Source organism: Rhodamnia argentea, chromosome 1, assembly GCF_020921035.1.
Source record: "Rhodamnia argentea isolate NSW1041297 chromosome 1, ASM2092103v1, whole genome shotgun sequence".
Lineage (NCBI taxonomy): Eukaryota > Viridiplantae > Streptophyta > Magnoliopsida > Myrtales > Myrtaceae > Rhodamnia > Rhodamnia argentea.
In genome coordinates, this window is record NC_063150.1 from 27,545,659 (window position 1) to 27,567,788 (window position 22,130).

At 39.6% G+C, this 22,130-nt stretch overlaps 2 protein-coding genes across 3 annotated transcripts; one reads left to right on the plus strand and one right to left on the minus strand.

Annotated features, from left to right (window-relative positions):
* The first annotated feature begins 833 nt into the window (after positions 1-833).
* On the plus strand, positions 834-21,854 carry LOC115751806 (protein SRC2-like). Of its 2 annotated transcripts, none has more exons than XM_048275893.1 (2): positions 834-1,012; positions 20,832-21,854. In XM_048275893.1, exon 2 carries the CDS (start codon positions 20,857-20,859, stop codon positions 21,733-21,735), a length of 879 nt encoding a protein of 292 aa, XP_048131850.1. In that variant the 5' UTR covers positions 834-1,012; positions 20,832-20,856; the 3' UTR covers positions 21,736-21,854. The 2 variants fall into 2 exon arrangements, with proteins under 2 accessions (XP_048131850.1, XP_048131854.1); XM_048275897.1 differs by having other exon boundaries at positions 834-1,010; positions 20,848-21,854.
* On the minus strand, positions 1,015-9,159 carry LOC115751803 (serine/threonine-protein kinase RIO1-like). The gene is made up of 12 exons (XM_030689807.2): positions 8,835-9,159; positions 7,200-7,328; positions 6,513-6,605; positions 6,268-6,347; positions 5,112-5,225; positions 4,770-4,843; positions 4,044-4,120; positions 3,588-3,671; positions 3,391-3,483; positions 3,182-3,289; positions 3,008-3,082; positions 1,015-1,465 (listed from the first exon to the last, which is right to left on the minus strand). Exons 1-12 carry the CDS (start codon positions 9,123-9,125, stop codon positions 1,061-1,063), a joined length of 1,623 nt encoding a protein of 540 aa, XP_030545667.2. The 5' UTR covers positions 9,126-9,159; the 3' UTR covers positions 1,015-1,060.
* Positions 21,855-22,130: the final 276 nt, after the last annotated feature.

Below are 22,130 nucleotides of genomic sequence, written 5' to 3' on the forward strand. Positions count from 1 at the left end.
GACGTAACAACATTCCCATAGCCGACCCTACTCGGGTTCGCTGTGTCTTCATGGTTGGTGCTGCATGCTGATGCTAATGGACCGACTGTTCATGACAAGTATTAAGAGTCTTACTTTAAGTTCACGTGAAATCTCCGTATGTGAGCTGATTTTTCTCTAGATTCAAGTGGCGTGTTGCCTAAGAAGTAAACGAGAGAAACGCCTCCCGGTTTGCGCCTTTACTTCATTGCGGTCGACGTCATTCAAAGTAGTGTAAAATGAGTTCGACCAAAACTCATTGACTGAAATGCTTTGCCTTAATGGATCCTCCGTGTTCGCGTGGATTTCGCATGCTTCTCTAAGGAAAAGAGCTTATGGCTGATTTCGAAGAGTCAGCCCGGAGCCGGATGATTAAAAGGCCTTCACGATCGCATCGGCTGATGGTATGCTTTTCGACGAGATCAAAGAGGTTGACTTGGTTCGATGCATGAATTTTGGTCCATCATATCAACTAATTGTTATGCCCAAAAAAGAAAGAAGAAAACTTATGATCTTATGACAGCAAATTTAACATCTGCCTAGTGACTGCATTAGCGAGTCTTTGACCCTTGACCTCAGGAAAGCAACAGGCCTTTAATCTTATGATAGCAATTTCCAACCAAGCCAGCTCCAAGCATTCTCAATCAAACGGATAAAAGCCATTCATGAGGGAAGGTATCCAACTATCGAAAGAGCATTGGAACCGTTTAATCAGAGGTCATAGCCAACTCCTACCCAGACCTCCTTCCTTACAATTAACCAGCCAAAAAAAGCAGCAGCTGCTACACAATTTGCCTCGGAAGCATATACCGACATCATCTAATAACAATACACCGAAACAATACAAGAGAGCATAAACCTATCCCCCCTCGCTTTACTCTCAGCCAAATCCGGGCTACTGCTGAAAGTGCCAAGTCATTTACACATCTGGTAAAACAAATCTATCTAATAAGCGACTCACCCTCTCTCTCTCTCTCTCTCTCTCTCTCTCTCTCCCAACAAATGCCCAAAAACCTGTATAGTGATGTCACGCTACAAATGACTACCTAGTCTTCTGGGCTTTGGCCAACTTCTCCCTTCTTTTCTTCACAGCCTTGGGGACTTTGTTTTTCCTCGCTTCCCTTTTTTCATCTTTGACCTTCTTTTTGTTCTCCTTCCTAGCAGCCTTCTTGTCAACAGGAGCCTGCACCTCAGTTTCGGAAGCCGACTCATTTCCTTCCGAATCTTCATCTACATCTGTATCAGACTTGGAGTCGCTACCGCAATCTTTAATATTATTGCCAGGATCAGTCTGCTTTTCTATAGCATTAGCGTCGTCCTTCCCGAGAGCCTGATGTAACCCAGTAATAGTCTTGTAGTAAATGTCCCCAGTGTCCTTCCCACTTGTTATCCGAATCACGTCTTCTTCCACATTTTTCACCGAATCTAGTGTCTTCGGTATATATGACTGAAACAAAACACACTTATTAACCAATACTCTAGTATAAATGCCTGCAGCATCCCGTCATCTGATGAAGAATGCAAATATAGATTGCGACTCCCTGTAGACCGCAATATAACATCTTCCCACAACCACAAGTGTGCAAAACATTTTGTCGGCATCATAAATATATGCATAGGGTTTCCATAATGAAAAGCCTCATAAGAGAAGTAAAAACTGGGTGCCCCATGAAGGTGCACCAGCGACCTACAAACATTTAAGTGGTAACAGATGGCTTCCACTTAATCTAGTAATTCCTAGGTGCCTTGCAAATATGGTCCCAGGGCCATAGAGTATTTTCTTTGATAAGAAAACATGACAGTTAACCACATAGCCTGTTGAACAGTGCAGTTAGATCCTGCATCAAAAGCACTGCAAAATGCTACACTGATATTCATTCATTAGCTAAAATTCATGGAGCAACATGGACAGAGGCAAGGAGCTTGTTACCCTGTCTATCTCTTCAATCCAGAAAAAAAAAAAAAAGGTCAAGGATATGGTATAACTAAGGAGACAGATCCTTAGAGTTATTTGTCCATTGCAGTGAGACTTCTGCATGGAATATTCTCCATGTTAATGCTGGTCCAGGTTCAGATGAGTATATGATATCTCAGCATCTATGAAGTTTTGCGTGAATATAATACCAGAAACCTACTGCTATACTATATAGACCCTAAAAATGTAGAACATAGTTCGCTCTCAAAACCAGTTAGGATGGAGTATCAACTCTACTCACAATTCCACCAGTTAAACTACCATGTGCTAGTTGCACTGCACATGCAAATTGGTAACAACTTACCTTTTTTCGACTTTTCAGCAGGTATGCAAATGTAGGAATTTCCTACTATTACTTTTTTATCCCTTAAAAGACCATATATAAGCACTAAGAAGTAAAATCACAAATAGACAGCGCAGAAAATGGAATTTACATCCTTTCTGACCAGCCCGGTCAGCATCAGAAATAAATGTTTGGATTTCTGTGATTATATTTCAATAGCAGTCTCTGAATTATCAAAAACTTATTACAAAATCCTATTTTTTAGAACGATTTGAGGGGGTAGTCATTATTGGTCCCAAAAGAAGCAATAAATTGGGGCTTATCGGGACCAAAGCTACGAGCTTCCGGAATCAAATGGCATCTTGGTAAAGTTGATCATTATGAATGTTACGATGAATAGGATTGGGAAATCCATTAGCAAAAAGAAGAGGGGACATGTATAGGACCTTTCAACGAGATAGTGCTTTTTCAACTCTCTCAAAATGGAATCTATTCCAAACATATATGTCATGGTTCCTTACCTCGACAAGGTACAAATATCTAAATTGGATATTTTATTATTTTTTCCCATGTCTCAAAATACAGTTAACCAACATGTTATCTAATCGATTATGATAAATTGGATTGGATTTTGCAGTTTTTTCTTCTGCAGTACCTCGACATGACATGAGCGTGGTTATATCGATAACAAGCATAATGGAAGAGTTGACAAAAGGCTGATGTCCAAAAACCTGTACAAAAACAGAGTCTGCGATTTCATCTTCTGGTGACAACACATTTCCTCTCGCCGAAATTCTTCGCTGAATCTGCAACAGAATCAAAGTGTTAAATGAAAAAGGCCAGGCTAGAGTTCTAAAGATAATGCTAGCTTGGGAAAGAAGATAGTGAGATCACAAAGGAAAAACCTCTTCCAAATAACTATCAACTGAATCATCAGTTATGGATGCATCAACAATAAAATCAAAGAGCTCCCGGATTGTCATTATGCCAACGCCATGTTTCTTGAAGAAGTCCTGTATATAAGCCACTCATTAACCTGTGTTTTACAAACAGAAGAAATAGAAAGTACCTATTACAGACAAGAGAACTATTTGTTCAGTAGAAAAAATCATACAGAAACATGAAGGCAGTCTTCTCTCAGGAAATCAAGAGCATGAGGATGATCAAGATCAACAGATTGAGAGACATCAATGATGTAAAGGTGCTCCTGCCAAAAAGATTGGGAAATAGTGAGTTTTCTGGCACCTTCCGTATTCTTAAGTTTCACAACCGCATCAAAACTGTAAGTCAAGAATAAAAATGTCTGCTCACCTCAAAATAAAGTATGTTATATTCACTCAGATCTCCATGCACAAGTTTGCATTTCTGATATAATGTTCTCATAGCAATAATCAGCTGACAAGAGTAAACTTATGTCAGTTACAGTAAACAGGTCTCCAGCAAAATATAACATAAATTCCTTTATGAAGCCTCAAAGTAGAAGTAAGGACCTAGTTTTGCAAGTGATAAGGTCATTAATCAGATCCCAATAATCAAAAGACACCAATTACCCTCTTCCACATCTACCCACCCCCCTTTTTCTGTTCTCAACGGAACAGAAAAAGAGAGAAAATTAAAGAAAAGGAAACCACACAATCTCTTTTGCAGACATCAAATGGTGACTCACTTGCTCACAGTGTACATACTTCACATCAACCATCACAGTCCACAATGAGATGACCCATAGCTATGAAATCATTATAAAGCGCAAAAGAAATGCAGACAAACCTCCCGATAACATTCACGCAACCTGTCCAAAGACAAAGCAGCATCCTTAAGACGGGGTGCAGCCCAACCTGTCTTGCCTACAATGAGGAAATTAAACAAAACTTATAACAAAACTTATCGTAAGTAACTCTGTAGCTTCAATAAAGCTGAAAGCAAAAATGAAAAGAGGAAAATTGTATTGTAACTAGAAAACACTGAAGATCCATTGACTAGAACAAAGGTATCCACCATGTGTTCATGACCTTCTCAAAAGGAAAAAAAAAAACCCAAAAAAAAATTTTAAAAAAAAAATTAGAAAATGAATCATCAAATTATTAAAGAGGGGCATCTAGTTTTGCTTATTTTTGTGAAAAAAAATCCACCCTCTGCTTCATCGGTAAAAGAACAGCTGCATATCTTTAAGCAGATTCTTATAGAAGGAGATGATGCTCACTTCCATAAATACTAGTCCCAAAGTGCTTCTAGACCTATGAGGACGCATAGTAGTAGCTTCCAAAATATGTTCCTGATGACATCACTACACTTTTAGCTTACGGCTACAAGTTGCAGGAACAAACAGGCATTAGTAAATGCTCAAACTGAATTAATGAGCAATTACAAAGAGCAAGAATTTAATACAAGAAGATGATGAGTCCTCTTGACTCATCGATACATAAATTCTCTTTGCAACTTGTGGAAGTGAAAAAAGGTAATGCACAATCATTGATACAGATCCAGAAAGAATACCTATGAAATCCATGACAAGAACATGAAGTTTCAAAAGATGAGGAGTTGGACATCTAATTCCAGCTGCCTTCAGCCTGCATGTGTTATCAAACTCATCATATCTCAAACATGACTGATGCTTGGATCAACTCTTGTAAGGAAAACAATACCTGAACAGCCTCCCTAAATCAAATTTCTACTTACATGTCTGAGAACCAATTTGTAAAACAAGTAGAAGATAATGGAAAGCAAAAGAATTACAAGTACTGGATTATTCACATGAATGGCACCAACTTGATCATCAATTTTTGTTGAAAAACTACAGAAGATGAAATTGTTCAACTGTAAAAGAAGAGCACTCACCTCATAAGATTCCTCATTTCCTTTTCAGCCCATGTTTTTACCATTTTCCTAGGATTATGCTTGCCATACGCGTGTCTGAAACGAAAATCCCCTTGAACATATCGATCTCGGTCCCTATATGATTTCACATTAGAGCAGTGAAGTAAGTCATTATCAATTAGCAGCAGACCAAACTCCCATGCGAACTAAATTTGTCAGAGATAATCTAAAAGATGAAAGACTTTAAGGTTAGAAAGCAATGTTAGCATTGCAGAAGGCCAAGCTTATACAGATTAGCTTAATTGTTTGTCGATTATTGACAAGCTGAGAGAGACATTTAGATCCCGATTCCCATCAGTTCTTATAATGTTGGCACAATCTCTCCTCCAGACCTGTTAGCCTGCTGACTCTCTAGTTATACTCATCCTTGCTTGTCTCTCCCATTACCTTCCAAGTATATTATTTCAGATTGGTCAATATGGAAGAGGCTATAGGACCAAAGAAATTAACTAATGTTTAGCAAGGTAAGATGAATGATCTGTAACGAAAGGAGTTATTGAATGGTGCTAATCAGTCAAGAGGATAGCTAGTTGCATGACGCAAGTGGATTCAAGTGAACAGATGCAGACAAGCAGTCACTTGAGACCTTCCAGGAGGTGAAGTGAGAACTCACTGGAAGTCAATTATCACAGCTCTACTACAAAATCAACATTGCAGAATTGATGACAATTCACATTGCAAACTACAACTAGCTCCTTTCAACCAATTAATAAAGAAAAAGAACTTATAATAGCTCCTAAGAAAAGAACAAAAAAAAGAAACTACTAGACAAAATAAGCCAACATTCTCCACAATCTAGAAGTGACAGCCATCACAACAAAAAACCTGTATCACAGCTCTACTACAAAATCAACATTGCAGAATTGATGACAATTCACATTGCAAACTACAACTAGCTCCTTTCAACCAATTAATAAAGAAAAAGAACTTATAATAGCTCCTACGAAAAGAACAAAAAAGAAACTACTAGACAAAATAAGCCAACATTCTCCACAATCTAGAAGTGACAGCCATCACAACAAAAAACCTGTATATCAATTGTCAATTTCAGAAAAAATAAAGCACTTCGAACACCTAGGCAGGGGCCTTGCAAACAACTGTAGACTATCATACTCACTTGAACACAAGAACTGAAGTCTTGTAGACTTTGATTGCCAATTCTTGCCCATCAGATTTTGTTGCATGATAGACGTTTGCCTAAAAAAGTCAGTGACAAAAGAGTCAAAAGACTATGCCATAATAGCCAAAAAAAAACAAGAACAATCACAGGTAAAATTGCGAAATTACAACAAAGTTCCACCTACAATCAATTGGTAGAAAAAAGAAAGTAGTGAGTACTGCTGACTGTAGAAGATAACATACTTCTTTGCCAGTGGAAATGCAACCATTTATATCATTAAAAACTTGACGGTTCAGCATCTTGAAGAGAACCATCCGAGTCCTCTGATCAATGGCCTGCAAAACCATATAAACTATTGCATGAAAACTGCGCGGAGATGCTACCATAGCTTCAGTAACTTTTCGGAGTTAGGTGGAGCACTGTTACTGCAATAACTTTTAGTGTAAGAGGGGCCATGAACCAATGAATATACCCATCAAACAGTTTACTCAGCAATGGATAAGTCAAACTGCAATAATGATTTAGCAAAGAGATAGATTAAGCTTGCAATTGGGTTCGTTTCAACTTCAATACTTTTTATGATTAAACAAAAGTAACTATACTTCCATTCCTATATCCATGAAGCACAATGAATTCTAAAAATTAAAACCACTCACACTTCATGCTGAGTACAGAAGATTTGACCCTGGTATAAAGCAAAAGGAAGGAGGCTGATGAAGAAATTGACAAAAATTCTGACAGATCTTTAAAACGGACACATATTAACAGGGGACATATTGTCTTGAGATAATCCAAGCAGCTGATTACACTTACTATAAAGAGTTCTTGTTGTGCTATTCTTACAACTACAGCATGGAGAATGTTAACGGAAATATAGTACCACGTACTTGGCACACAACTTTTCAATTCTTTGACTACATGTACTTTACCTGCTCGACAGTTGCGCGGTCAGCTTTCTCATGACTTTTAATTTTGCCAATAGCCATATCCCGTACACTTTCTCGAATTGAAGCCGTCACTGTGCTGGACATACCAACTTCCACCCTTCCCTCCCACTCCTGCAGTATTCATTCATAAAATTCATTCTTTCAACAAGTTAAATACTTAGCAACACATTAAGAAGCTAGGGGACATATAAATGTCCACCAAAACACATTTAAATGCAGATGGAAGTGGTAGATATAGTACTAGTACACTATACATCAACACATGCTTATTCAAGTCAAAAGTTCCAACCCCAACGAAAAACTATCAAAACCTAAAATAGCTTATCTTTGCGTGCCACTGAATTGAGGACAGCAGAACTCAACATCCTTTTTTTCCGAAAAAGTGGAAAAAGTTTGAAAATTGAAAATTCTTATGAAGTTCTATAATCGAGGTTGGTAAAACTCAAAAGTGTAGACAGCTGAAACGGAGAGACAGTTAAAAGGAGATTCACTAGCATCATTTATCTGACTGTCACCGCAAGTAGACCTGATGCAGACAAGATGTCTGTTTCAAGCATTGCCACACAACAAGCACTAGCGCTCATTACATACATTGTAGAAAATGCTAGTGGAGCCTATATAAAATCTCTTGTTGTACTAAAGGCAAGATTTAAGAACTTCAATAAGAAGTCTTAGGGCGTGCATGACAAACCTTCTAGAGTAGAATAGGGCGTGCACGACAACCCTTTTGGAGTAGAATTTTTGCTCCAAAAATGCTTCTGAACAGAAATAACACAACTTTTGGAGTAAAAATCCGTTTACTTATGCAAATCAATTTTTTGTTTTTTTCTGGGGCATTTATTTGCTCCAGAAGTAGTTTGGAGCCACTTGAAGAAGTAAAAAAAGGTTTACTTCTCTTCATAAGCTAAAATAAAAAATCAACTTCTGGCTAGAAGTTGATTTCTAGAGTAGAAATGTCACCATGCACGCCTTTAGATTCTTAAGGTAATTGATCAAAATTGTGCAATAAGAAAGCAACCATTCTGAGCAGCATATCACACCATATCAATCACTAGAGTCTCCAGCCATTTCAAAAGAATTGCCCCTAAAAATAGAAACCAATCCTTGTTTATACTAAGACCTCCTCCTTGTTCAATTTTATCTGTAAGAAGTTCTTCAAGAAGTCCTTCCAGTGTTCTCCCAAAGCAGACAAGATTGAAAATCCTATCCCTTTTCACAGCTCATTTAGGATACTAACCGTATGCTTCGAAGTTTAATCTTTCCGTAAAGACGTTGCCACATTTTTCTCCTTCAATTTATTCAAGCATAAAGTAATATTCACAAATCCCTTCCTATTACCTTCAATTCAGACCAGAAAAGAAAGAGAACGCCACTTTAGGCATTTCAGGCAGGCCAAACATGTTGTAATCATCCAAGACAGTTGTTCTAATCCCCAACAGCAGAAAGAAGACGTCAAATTTCATTCGAAGGTAAGCTATAGACTGGTCCAAGGAACTTAGTAACATATAAGAATAAAGCACGCCTCTGAATTACAGACTGCATATATGCATTGTGCTTTAGCTAAATGAAATAGACAAAAAAAGATAGTCAAGCAATGAGAGAGACGAATTCTAGGACCTCCAAAGGGGAAGCGCGGACATGAGTGGAGAGTTTCTGGCTCCGGTTGGACAGGGGTTGAAGCGTGGACATCCTGGCACGAGTGTGAAGCCCTCCGTGAGCATTTGGACGTCGCGAATTGGGAGCGAAGGCTCTGCCCACTGTGTCTCCGCTGTCTTTCAAGTCCAACCATTCCAACGCATTCTCGATTTCTGAATCCGATGACCACGCCTCCTCCTCCTCCTCCTCGTCTTCTTCTTCTCCTACTTCCACTACTCTTCCTTCTTCTCCTTCTTTAATTCCTTCATTCATTATTTCTAATCCTACTTCCACTGATTCTTCTACACCTGTTACAGACAAACATCAAGTTCCAAAAGAAAAACTCTGTGAAGCTGTTTACAACATGAAAGTAGATAGAGAGAGAGACTGGAAAAGGGATGCGAAGGAGGACGATCAATGGCAACCTATGTAGCACCGACACAACAAGGGACATGCGACACGACGACACATGATTTCTCAAAAATTTGTTACGTATATATAAAAATATATGATTTTGTACAAACGTGAAAGAGAAGCCTCTTCTTGAATCTTATCTCTGTCCCCTGCCATCTTCACTTCTCCCTTGACCTAAGTGCTGCTCAGACAGAGTGCCAAAATTCTCATAGGTTTGACACATACAGAGGTTGACACAGGCAATTAGGAGATAACCAAGCCGAGGGGAACAGTTATAGTGTTGAGCTTGAGCTCGACTCAAGTTCAATCAAGTACAATCTTTTGTGCTATAACTGAGCTCAAAAAGATTATTAATACTAGAGCTCACTTGACTCAGCTCAATTACCATAGAGGAACTCAAGCTTGAAACACTCTTCTGTTCTTTATTCAGAAATACATAGTTATTAAATGGTTAGCACCGCATAAAGATCAATTGTATCTAGTTTTCACTATGTCTCTATGTATTGCCATAACGGCTGATTGAAAAAAAAAATCAGTGGATAATGACAGGCCTCACTAAAATTCATGTTGTCATGATGTTTGAGTTTTCCATTCAAATTCCTTTCTTGTAAGAGCGAATTATTTTCTCTACTAAGACTAGTAGCAAGTGGAAAGAAACACCGAAAATTTTCTACCCTCCAGAAATTCCAACAGTGTACAGGTTAACCATTTATTGTACTCATGTTTAAGTTCAAACAGCTCGATCTGATCTGGGGTTTTTACCAATTTAGTTCCAACAATCATCGAAGCAAAACACCGACACCGTGTCCCGGGAATCCCGACAAACGCCGTGTTCTGGAACAGGGCGACGGTGGCCTTGATCTGCAGAACACAGGGAACCAAAACATTTTCAAAGAAAAGGAAGAAGAAAAACACATACCTTGCTTTACGAGCGAGCGAGAGAGGGCGAGGTCTGCAATAGTGGCCGAGCTGAGCAGGAGGTGTGACGGCCCGGCGATGGTGGCTTGCACAGAGAGAGAGAGAGGGGACTGGTGGTGGCGGATTGGAGAAGTGGTGCTGGTGGGCGGGTACTTGGTGGTCGGAGGCGACGGCCGACGGCGGTGGCGGTGGAGGGATAGAGTGTGAGGGGTTTAGCCAGGGTTTTGCGCGCCAGAACAATCGGACGTCCCCCAATTCGTCACGAGCTGCCCATAAAAGTGAAAAAGGAAAATTCTAAATAAAGGGCCTCGTTCTATCAAATAAGAATTTAAAATGAACTTTGTCCAAATAAAAGTCTAAAACGTCCAAATTATTTTTGTTTTTTTATTTCATTTTTTTTCTTTTTTTAAATTTTCTTTTTTTTTTTTTTATTTTTCTTTCCTCCCTCTCCCGAGCCCGGCGACACCAGCTATAGACATGGCGTGAACCGCAGGCCCTCATGGTCATGCTCGAAGCCCTTGAAGGGGCAAGGGATACCGGCCCAATAATGGGCGTTTGGTTGGGGGGACCGATTTCAATTTTTTAAATTGGCTCGTGAGGGGCCGCCAAATCCCCGTGACCATGTCTACCTAGCTGGCATGCAGTCGCCCTCCCTCTTGCATCCCTGCTACCCACTTCCGATCTCTTAATGTCGGTTGCCCATCACCTATCTCCGATCTCCGATCGACTTTTGCCTTTCGTTGGTCAATGATCTCCGATCTCCAGTAGGCCGCTCCCCCTTCGCTAGTCGCTAGTCTCCTGTCCCCAGCTGCCGGTCTTCGATCCTCGACTGTAAAAATTTTGTATCATTATCAAACGCGTATATTTGCTCGAAAAACTTGTCCGAGAAGAGAATGGTTATCCTTTTATGCCTTAAATGGCGAGAAAACTTATCTTTTAGGTCTTCATCATCATCCATAATCGCCGTCTCTACTTATTGATTTTGATCCCCCACTCTCCGCCTTCCACGCCTCTATTGCTTCCAAGCTGCTTTTAAATATGAAACAAGCAAAGGAAACCTAACTTTTACTTTTGTGGCCGGTCACTGGGCTGTTGGCGGTCGTCGAGGCTCGGTGATTGATGGAGGAAGAAAAAAAAAATCCAAAAAAATTAATAAAATCAAAAATTATTTGAATAAAAGAGATTAAAAATTCGAAACATGTATATAGAGAGAAGAGAGAGAATGGTTTTTATGAAAAATGATTTCCTATTTTCGAAATGAGGAAATCATTTTCCACTTTTAAATGTGTTTTCTTCATTGACGGAATTTTTTCCACTCATTTAATTTTCATGAACAAACGCTTGGAAAATTCGAAAAACATCTTCCTAAATGCTATTTTTCATGAAACCAATGAAGCCTAAATAACAGTCCTTAAACTAGTATTAGATCAACAATTTATCTTGGGTCAAAAAAACAAATAGCCAAACAATTAAAAATTATGGCAAGATCCGTTCTTTCGAAAATTTATATGGCTCTCGACGTGCAAAGAACCTTTGAATTTTATTGCTAGTCCTTTGAATTGATCCTTGATCCTTCACTTGCCCAACCGAGCACCACTATTCGACCAATTGTGATACTAAGATCGAATTTTGATTTTCAATTTCCCATTCGCAAAGATACTTCAGCCCGCGGGGGGATGGTCTCATTATTCTATTTTGAGTCATAATTGATCCGCATCTATTCAACCAAGGAGCTCCAATCATACGTGCGCTTGTCCGTGATAACATCGTGGAGAGGCTACGTAATTGGCACGTGCGATGCATGACCTAAATGGATCGCGAATGCAAACTATGATCATAAACTAGTCACACTGTGATAAATTTATACAAATTATTTTTTTTTACCAAAAAAAAAAAAACTCAAACCGATGCACCTATGACGAATTTAACCCATCTGTTTTTCTGACCATCAAAAACTCCAAATTGATACACATTTGACACATTCACCTAAAACTAATGTGTTGGCCACCAAAAATTTCAAACTAGTACATATATGACAAATTTATCATCCGTTAGTTTTCATTAAATTTAGCTAATACCACGAAAAAATTTAAATTAAAACAAAGGGTAAAAAACGAAAATTGATACGCCCCTAAACTGCCACGTGTTACTTGAACTTAATGAAAATTAAGAGGGAGTAAATTTGTCACAAATATACCGGTTTGAAATTTTTTATGATCATAAAATAGTTTGGGGTAAATTTATCACGGGCCTATCAATTTGGAACTTTTTCGGGATCAAAAAAATAGTTTTGGGTAAATCCGTCGTATGTGTAACATTTTGAAATTTTTTGTTGGTAAAAAAAAATAGTATACGGTAAATTTGTCACATGAATACAAGTTTGGGATTTTTCACAATATTAAACTTGCAATTAGCAATGATATGAAATAGCTAATATTTAGGTGTCAATATACGGCCATCATCATTTTGTAATCCAAACACCCAACAAATAATAATAAAAAAAAATAGAGATTTAAATTTGTCTGCGGAGAGCATAGAACCGTTTCACGTGATAATACATATGACGCACCTTGTGAAAGAGCATTGTCAACGAAGTTGGAAAAGTGGTTACATCACATTGAAAAACTTAAAAAAGACAGATATGACTAGGGGGGGGGGGGTGGGGGGTCCAAATCTAGACCCTAAAACCAACCTTGTTATAATTGGTTTGATCGAAATATGTTTGTTTGAATTGTTTGGACCGATCCTTTTTTCAATTCTCCGAGAACCTTTTTTTTAATAAAAATATATGAAATGAACAATAAAAATTACAATCCACCAAAAGTAACATTAAAATATAATAATAGATATTAAATTTGTCTGCGAGAGGGCCATGAGGCAATCAAAGGGCAGCTTGTGAAAGAGCTTTTTTTTTTAAGTAACTAAAATCGGTTTTAAATTCGGACAAGTGGGTCTGCATCAAACATTGAACAAATCTGGTTTGAAAAAGACAGATATCACATGAAATTTATTCCATTTGCGATAACACCAAAATGCACTTCTCATAATTGCTAGAGACCTTGAAGTCTACAAATTCATACTCGAATGGCCAGCGTGTATATTTTTTGACAATGACTAGAGGTGTCAAATAAGAGGTTAGGTATGGTTTGGATGGATCATAAATGAGTTCAATTCAGAGTCACTCATTTATCTCGGGTTGATTCATTTATCTTTTAAACAATTTAAATGATCATACTCAATACTCAGAAAATTACCCTCCCTCGCTCATAAGCACGAAGAGCCCATTCCGTTCAATTTGGATCGGGATCCAATAGGATAATGGGAGCAAGTAGTGGTCCGAACCAATACGTCTCCGACAAGCACCAGAAGTAGTCGATATCTAGCTGGCCCCAGCACGTTCACGCATGAACTAGTGTGTCTGACAAGAAGTATTGCCTCGTCATCGCGGATCTCCCTGACCAATCCCGCCGCCATCGCCAATTTACCTCAGAGATCGTGCAGCTCAACGGCTCTAGAGGCGAGATCCGAGCCGACCTAAACCTCCCTCTCCTTCAGCCACCCTTTCATCCCAAACAAGGACTAGCAGCGCACCGATCTCCTAGCCAACTCCGGGGACGTCCTCCGCCTTTGGCGGATTGCCAACGAGTCCGAAGAGCAAGAGAGAAGACAGTTGTTAAAAGAGTTAGCTCAACAGCCCGTAAAAGCGAGACACAAGATTTTTATCTTGGTTCACCGTTAAATTAGGGTTACGTCTAGCATAGGATTTCGGTATAATTAGCAACTCACACATCTCTATTACATCCCTCACTTACAAGAAAAACAGATAAAATACATAATATTAACTATTCATGGGCCCAAGCCCAAAGTAAAATAATATGGTTTAAACAATAAAAGCCTGACGGCTAGGAAGCGCTGCCCTGTTGATGAGGAGTATGAGCCACATCCCACGCCCGTCCCATTGTGCTAAACCTTGCCATGTGACTTTTTAGTGATCACCTGTCAATATAGATGGACTGAACCAAGACGTTAGGTATTTAGAAAAGGCAGTCTTTTTTTTTTTTTTACTGTCATGTGAGTATTACTCCATCTAGTTGAAAAATTACTAAGTTATATATCATGAAAGTTATTAACACTAAGTTACCAAGCAGCCCATTGTCTCTTAGTTTTATAAGTTAAAATTTATTTTTAAATAGATTAAATATTGAGTTTGAATAATGGAATGTCCTCATTAAATTCGATAGCGAGATAAAAGCGCAAGCTAAAGTCTAGAAGTTGATATCAACCTATATTTCGTTTTGTACATCTGATACACACGGATTAGCGGTGGCGCATGCAATTGTTGTAACCAGAAGGATGCCATATGCAATTCCAAACAAGAAAACAGGCGGATCAAGTAATGCATGATCATTTTATTAAGTGAAAGTAATATGAATCTACCCCAAGTTAATTATTCTATCGGTAAGAACCTCAATCGATACATCCGTGACAAATTTACCCTCCGTTAGTTTCGTTAAATTGGATTGACAGCATGAAAAATTATCAAATTCGTACACTTAGACAGATGGATGGTAAAAATTCAAATTGGTACATCCGTCAACTATCACATGTCACACAACTCAGCAATTTGACGGAAACTACCGAAGGGTAAATTTATCACTGGTGTACTATTTTGAGATTTTTGGTGATAAAAAATATATTTACCGTAAATTCATCACATAATATTAATTTAGAATTTTTGGTGATATAAAAAAAAATCTACATGTTATTTGCATAACAAACAAGAGATGAATTTCGCGGGACTAGGACGCCACAACAAAATCGTGTCTCTTCAAATATCTCCCTTTTTTTTTTCCTTGGTCGAATCTGCAGATATCGCCTTTTCTGCATCGAGTGATTCTATTGATGGATTAAAAAAAATCTACATGCGTCGATGCCATCCGGATTTGAATTTCTTTGCGTGACCTGATTTGAGTAATGTCACGTTTTCTAGTGGTGAGAAATGTTTATCTGGTAGTGGCTTTCCAAACATTTTAGGCATAGTCATTTTGTTTGCACAGATGAAAGGCGGCATATCTCGACTGCTCGGTCAGGGCCAAACTTGAAATCCGAAATCCGAAGTGTTCTCACGAATGAGAGTTCTTTGATTGGTTTGGTCAGGGCCAAACTTGAAATCTGAAGTGTTCTCATGGTCACGAGAACGCAACATCTTGGTTTTCTTTAAAAGGGTACTTCATAATGACAAATTTTGTTGCTGATGGTACGGTGGTCAAGTAGTAATTAGTAAACCCCGGGCCTACATTAAAAAATCGGCTTTTGAAGTGTTTGTTCTCGTTCCTTTATGGCATTTCTTTGATTGTGTTTCTCTTGTTTTTGCGTCGTTGGTTGGTTAGGTCATACGCCAACATCATAGTAAGCACAATGACATTATGTGGACACGCGTCTGTATGGACACTTGGCGGTCGAGGACCTTAAGGCTCATAATCTTAAAAAGATTGTGCGTGGACACCTTAGTTGACAAGTTTAGGTAGGACACTAGTTAAACAACAAGTCCTCGGACCTTAGATTTTTTGTTGTGTAGGAAGTACGGTATACTTCCATACATCACTTAATTTACGAGCAATCTCAATTGGCAGCAATCCCAATAGGTTAGTAGCCATTCTTACATAGAATTCTTATACGTTAATTGAATTAAAATTAAAATCCCAAGGTTGTGCGAGAAAAGAGTTTGGGAGAACACGGTCCGTTTGCTCAACTCGACATTTACCTCTGAACTTGACCTTTTCTTCGATGATGATGGCATCGAGGAGTCGGGGTCCCTGAGCGTGATTCCAACACTAGTCCCGTTAGACAACAAAATCATGAATCTATAAATCCTTCCGCTATCATCATCATCGATTATTTGATCCGCATGCTGTTGGGATTTGCGTAACATGCATAGGCAAATAAATCATATAATATACGCAGCGGAAGTAAATAAAAACCTATACACGTATCTCCAGAGGCGTTATTCGTGCGTTTCAATCGAAAAACATGTGCAAAGAAGGGGTTTGACGGATTACCTCTTGAAGCGTGCTTGAAACGAAAAGGTTCGGATGTTCTTCGAACCGAGCCCCACAAGTGTCGAGCCTTTGTGTTCGACACACCACCAATCGCAACGTCGAACGGAAAGATGAACTCGCGAAAATCACCACCTTAATTGTGCTAGCAATCCCGTGGTGATAACTCTTCGCGTTCTTGAATTTTTGGTCAATCAAATGAACAAAGAGAACTACAGTCTCACGGTTCTGCAAATGCACACACACTAATTGCTAGAGAAAAAAACTGTTTTGGTTAATGCACTTTCTTTTTTTTAATCAAAAGAAACGCACGATCAGCAAGCAGTTGCCGATCATGTGCACGATCAGCAACCGCTTGCTGATCGTGTGCAGTGTTTGTTCCACCAACAACTTTTTCACCCAACACAAAACAAAAAAAAAAAAAACTTTTTGACCGTGTGCACTAACCAAATTTTTTTTTATTTTATTTGTTTCCTAGTTTTATATATAAACATATATCATATATATATTTATATAATAAAACAAAACAAAAGATAAATGATATGTGTGCAAATCCGGCACAACAATTTTGTGTCGATTTAGGACATACGTGTGCATCATATGCAATTGCGCCTATGACCAAAAATAAAATTGAAATTAAATCACATTTAATTTAATTTTAGCCCGACTAAAATCGGTATATCGTAATTGCAAACATATTTGCAATATTGTCTTTTCGTTCATCGTGTCATGTATTGATTAAGGTGTGTGACATTCCTAGGTTCATCAATTAAGACATGCACTAACACTTTAGTACTTCCAAGAGAATTGATTGTCCCGATCAACCTCTAGGTCCTACAAGCCATAGTGACATCTAGCAATATGTCATGGCTACCAGTGAATGCTTTAAGAACATACATAAAGAACTCTTGCTTATTAGTTACAGAGGTAATTCAATCCTTCTTTTACTATATCCCGATCGAACAAAGGCCATGGAATATTTGTCAAGCCACCAATTTGATCATTTGCACAAATTTAATCGACATGCATTTATACGAGACATAAACATTTTATTCTCGAATATAACCCGCGGAGGGGATTTCAATGCATTGTCATAATTAAATTGCATAGGATATCATACCTTGCATGTGACAAGGAGACAGATTCCATTTTGCGCACACGTGTGACTTCGTATGTGCATGAACTGCGACCATCAAGAACGGAGACGGATCGACGAACCATCAATATGCGTCCTCGTGAACCATAGTCATGCAACACACAAGTCAACACTATGCCTCGGGTCTAAGGATTATTTACACAATACCAAAGCATGAACGATTAGACATTGACCACGCTAAAAGCTTCCATGTCGCTAATCGTTCAATGTGTGTCACGTTCAGTAAACTTGTCCAATACAAGCACCTGTTTTCCAACTCGGGCATCACAATACCCAATGATTTGTGACTCCTCAATTCCTTAAGTATCCAATACTCAATGGTGAAGTTAAGAACACACCGGTCTCAACGGGATCATTGATATCCATTCAATGATCCATCGACTAGGAATAGTTTAAAGATTCAGTCTAACCGTGAACATATCACATATATTTTCAACGTCTCAAGAATAGGTCCAATCACAACTGATCTTATGGAATTTATTCATATATTTAAATAATTAGACAAATGAATAAATACGTCTATGCCATTAATTAAATAATAAATTGAAAATACAACTGAAATCCCTAACATATAACTATTACATAGTCGCTTTAGGGCATATCTCTTAACACATGCCTCTTCCTACCGCTCGATTCCATCCTGCACTCTGCAATTGAAAAGGTACTACGTGACTAGGCACCTTTTTTTTTTTTCTAATAAAGAAATATTGAGGTGGCGACTGCAGGAGCGACACAATTTGAAATCTGGCATTATGCTTAGAGAAAAGCACTTGGATAACTAGAGTACATTTTTATGTACGTGAGTAGCCATGAGATATTGACTTGTTTTGCATCAAATCGAGTTACACTAAGCCCAAACCAAAGCCATTATCGGAATAGATCATAAGTATTTATCCTGGTACCAGCAAAACAAAAAAAAAAAAAGAAAAAAAATGCAGTGTTTCCGGTAACATTAAAAGCGAAAAAGCATCCATATTACATTGATAACAATTCAGTCTTAAATCTTTCAATTGGACTAATTTAATCTAAACCTTTTTGCACTCGTGCCAATTTAATCCATCTAGCCAATATTGATAGGAAATCGCCGATGTAGACACCGGCGAGACCACCTAAGATGGTCGGCGCTGATATGAATATTATTTAATAATATTTTTTAAACAAATGATTTCTAATTGTTTTTTCTTTATTTTCTAAAACTTAGGTTTGGCTAGCGAGGGCCACCTTGCCTAAGGCCATCACGGCCTCGCCGACCATGCGGTAGGTCGTTGCCCAAGGTTGGCGAGGCCGTGACGACCCTTGCCTAGGGCCGATGAGGCCTTGGGCAACTGCTGGCGCTAGCCGGCCCTCACCTAGGGGTTGGACAATATAATCCTCATTGGTTAAACCCTTATTTTAGAAGAAAAATGAAAAAAATAGTTAAAAAATATTTTTTAAAAAAATATATTATTAAATAATGTCAACGTATTGCATATCCCATGACTTTATATTCAGATCCTACTCATTTAAAACACGCCACATACATTTTCAAATGATAAATTCTCATATCAGAAAAAGAAAACCAAAAAGACCTCTAGATTTGCAAAAAATAGAGAGTTTTAAGTTGTCATATTATAGTAATTAGGGTCGAAACCCGTTTAGAATTTCGATAAAGGTTCGTGTAAAGATTTGAAAATAATCAAAGATTTGAAATTTTCCATCGAGGGTATGTAGCACCGACACTCTCCGGAAGGTTTTGTGCCGTGTTTGGCTCGTGTCGGATACCCCGACACGCGTCCGACACACTTCAACACGCGATCAATGACGTATTAGATTTTCGAAATGTGGTCAGCTCTTCTAAAATGCCAGTGACACGCGTGTCGGACATCCCGACACACACGGGTCAATTTTGAAATTGTTTAATTTTTTAGGAGCAAAATCGTAAAATTATAGAAACCTCCTAATATTCTAAAAAAAGCTCCACCAACTAATGGATTATTAGAATGGAATGCAGTTCGAATTTTCAATTCGAAACAATGAATGACACTAACAATTAGAATGGAATGTTGTTGTCTTTGTCCAAGTTCTTTGCTACAGATGATCTAGTCTTGGTGGATGAAAATCTGGCTGGGGTTGTTAAACCAGCAACTCGAACTCTAGGGGGAAACTTGGGAGCGCAAGGGTTTCATGGCCGAACCGATCATCGCGGATGTAGAAGTCAAAACTACACGTTGGTGAGAGTTAGCGATCTGGATGTGCCGAAGAGTGAATGCTCTTGGCTATCTCCGTCGTTGCAAAAGGATGGGGAGATCGATGAAGTGAAGAGGCGCATCTAGTTTTTTCTATTGAAGTTTAAAGGGAAAATTTGAAAGGCAGCACCGAGGCCTGCCATATTATTGTGATCGAACGTGTCTAGTAGTCTAACATCAGCCTTGTGCAAAAATGAGCGTAGCGAAAATGAGAATATTTCGTTAAATAAGAGAATATTACGAGCCCATGAACATAAATAGTTTGGGCTCAACTTCATTCGAAAGTTTTAAGTTATTGGCCAATTATGATTTATCAATTATTATCCGTCACACCAACTTCTCGATTTGAGATTTCTGTAACAAATGTTGGAAGATTTCTAGAAAAAAGGCTTCAGTTTCAGGCGCGTTATGACGTGAAGACATTGACGAACACATGCCGCAGCTGACACGAGGACATTTTGTAGTTGATGTGAAATTGACAAATACTAGGTGTTCCTCCCTAACTTCCACCCACCAGAATCAAACGACTAATTTATGTTTAAATTCCAACAAGGACCTAAATGTCATGTGAACATAACATCCCCACTATGACTAAGTCAACATTATATAGGGATCTTTATGAGAACTTTTTTTTTTTTTTTGGATGTTAAGGAAAAACTCAATATCCCATCAATAACTCCATAAAAATATAGAGCAAAGTACGGAAAAAAGGAACTCGGTAGCTAAGATTTTCGGGTGAGAGGACATAATCGGTCCGGTGGTTAAATATTTGATCCGAACGTGATCGATTTTGTATTTTGCTTGAATGAAGTTTGATCAAGCTCACGAGACGGTTTGTGTGTATTTTTGCTGAAAATCGATCATGGTAAAGGATTACACATGAGGAAAATCATTAAAAATGTAAAAAGAAGAAAAGAAAAACGCAATTTACGTTTTATTTTTCTAGAAACGCATAAGAGTCGTCTCCCACGATTACGAACGCACACACGCTTAAAAAAGTCAAATCCCAGGGACTCGTCAACAGCCCCGCATATAATTCTTCCTCCAACCAGACCAAGACTCGATGCCTCGATGGTCCTCAACCATGGTTGGGTTAACCTAACCACGTAGGCCAGTTTGAAACTCCACCGCGTTGACCCCTCCTCCTCCTTTTATGTTGGCTTGCTTCCCATAAAGCATTAACAGAACTCATCCAGAAATATCTATCCCCCTCTCTCTTCTCTTCGCCGCCATCAATGGAGCGCAGAAACTTGGATCTGACCGTCATCTCCGCCAGGGACCTCAAGGACGTGAACCTTATCTCCAAGATGGACGTCTACGTCGTCGTCTCCCTCGACGGCGACCCCCGCGGCCCCCAGAGGTCCAAGTCCCCCGTAGACCGCGACGGCGGCCGCAACCCCGCCTGGAACTTCCCCGTCAAGCTCTACGTCGACGAGGCCTCCGCCCAGCAGAACCGCCTCACCCTCCACTTCAAGCTCCGCTGCGTCCGCGCCCTCGGCGACAAGGACGTCGGCGAGGTCGTCGTCCCCGTCAAGGAGCTCCTCGACTCCTCCGCCGCCGCAGGCGGCAAGGCGTCCTCGGCGACGTCGCAGCCGTCGACGGTCACCTACCAGGTGCGGAAGCCGTCCGGGAAGCCCAAGGGGGAGCTCCACTTCTCCTACAAGTTCAGCGACAAGCTGACTGCTGACGTTCCGGCCGCCGGCCATTCGGCCGCCCCCAAGGCTGACGCGGCGGTCACGGCTTACCCGGTCCAGGCCGGCCCGAGCGGGTCCTACGGAGCAGGTTACCCGCCTCCCCCGCCCGACGTGTACCCGCCCCCGCCACCCCCTGGATATGCATACCCACCTCCGCCGCCGCCCCAGTACGGTGCTTATGGGTATCCTCCGCCGCCCCCGGCAGGCTACGGGTACGCGCAGCCTCCGCCGCCGGGCTACGGGTACTACCCGAACCAGCAGGCGCAACAGGCTCCGAAGAAGAACAAGATGGGGTTGGGATTAGGGGCCGGATTGGCGGGAGGGCTGCTCGGCGGGCTGCTGATCGGCGACATGGTGTCCGACGCGGGGTCCTACGACGCTGGGTACGACGCCGGATTTGACGATGCGGGTGGATTTTGAAATATCTCCGCAAACATTTTTTTTTCCCGACGAGGAGTTTTATGTAAATCTAGCTTGCGTTACGTTGGTGTGTACGTTGGTTGTTTGACAATTACGAGGTATGAGACTTTTTTTGTCCCTATACTCCCTAGCCTAGCCTATAGAATAGAGATAGATCATGTGCTATTTGATTATACTACAATAACTGTTAGATGTTGTAAAAATGTTATGATTATTTTTGTGTTAATTGTAATCAAATTAAGTGTGATTTATCAATATAGTACTGCAGTCATGAATAATCTAATTGTAATGATTGAACGATAACCACAATGTAATCAGACCATGATTAATAAGCAAATATTATTTAGTCTTCATCAAGAAATAGTGTAAGCATATGAGTATTTTCGCCAGTAAAC

Excerpts from the sequence above, each read along its gene's own strand:
- LOC115751803 (XM_030689807.2), bottom strand. The coding sequence starts at position 9,125 with ATGAATGAAGGAATTAAAGAAGGAGAAGAAGGAAGAGTAGTGGAAGTA. Across the intron at positions 7,329-8,834 it reads TCCGCGCTTCCCCTTTGGAG|GAGTGGGAGGGAAGGGTGGA; the intron begins GTCCTAGAATTC and ends TGAATACTGCAG. Across the intron at positions 4,844-5,111 it reads GAAATGAGGAATCTTATGAG|GCTGAAGGCAGCTGGAATTA; the intron begins GTGAGTGCTCTT and ends TAACACATGCAG.
- LOC115751806 (XM_048275893.1), top strand. The coding sequence starts at position 20,857 with ATGGAGCGCAGAAACTTGGATCTGACCGTCATCTCCGCCAGGGACCTC.